Genomic DNA, 729 nt, shown 5'->3' with positions numbered 1-729 from the left:
ATGACTGATACTGACGCAGCTGGGTTGAGAGCTTTCAGCGCTCGATATGATCTCAAAGATTTCCATGCTGGTGGAGAAGAGCTAGCCCCAAACATCCGGCTTTGCAATATAGTGGAAGAATTGGTGAAGTGGTTCGCAGATTATGTCTGTTCACCGTTTTGGGAGCAGTACAAGCAGGATTGCCTTGATGAGGAATTGGAGACCGCCAGCAGAGATGGTGTCAACCTAGCACATGGGCTCAGCTTTATCGCTATCTGGAATAGGCTGTTTAACGACGCGTGTACCGGACACATGACTTTTTCGAATCCAGAACCTCAAGGCAAAAGCGGCTGGGGTGCAACAGATCATCTTGCACACTTCATATTGCAGGTGGCGGATATCAACTTATACAACCGCGACGGAAGCTTCTACGGACAAGGAACAATCATGAATCAAATGTGGTGGATCATCTGGCAAGCATACCTCTACAAGCGTGCGGAAGAAGTATCCAAACTCGACACTGCACTGCCAACAATTTCCGATCAGTCTGATCATCCAGAAAGACAGCAAGATGTGGACACAGAAATGATCAACCAGGCAGGCCTTCTGAATCAGCCTACTCCCAATCGTCTCGGCAGTCACCCTGATGCTCCAATCGTGACTTCTGATTCAGAGAACGAAGAATCCACCAATCAAACCACGTCAAGAGCTGGTGATATCCCTGATGGCCCGGCCGGCCAAGGTTTCTGA

General features: G+C 49.0%; 1 protein-coding gene across 1 annotated transcript; it reads left to right on the top strand.

The window, feature by feature from the left end:
* LTR84_000793 (uncharacterized protein) lies at positions 1–729 on the top strand (the record flags this gene model as incomplete). Its single annotated transcript, XM_064844423.1, has 1 exon — positions 1–729. The coding sequence occupies one exon, from the start codon at positions 1–3 to the stop codon at positions 727–729; it is 729 nt and encodes a 242-aa protein (XP_064712283.1).

Source organism: Exophiala bonariae, assembly GCF_035927105.1.
Source record: "Exophiala bonariae strain CCFEE 5792 chromosome Unknown scaffold_1, whole genome shotgun sequence".
In the NCBI taxonomy this organism is placed as follows: Eukaryota; Fungi; Ascomycota; class Eurotiomycetes; order Chaetothyriales; family Herpotrichiellaceae; genus Exophiala; species Exophiala bonariae.
Note: the sequence above shows the minus strand (reverse complement) of the source record. Positions and strands in the feature narration are given on the sequence as shown.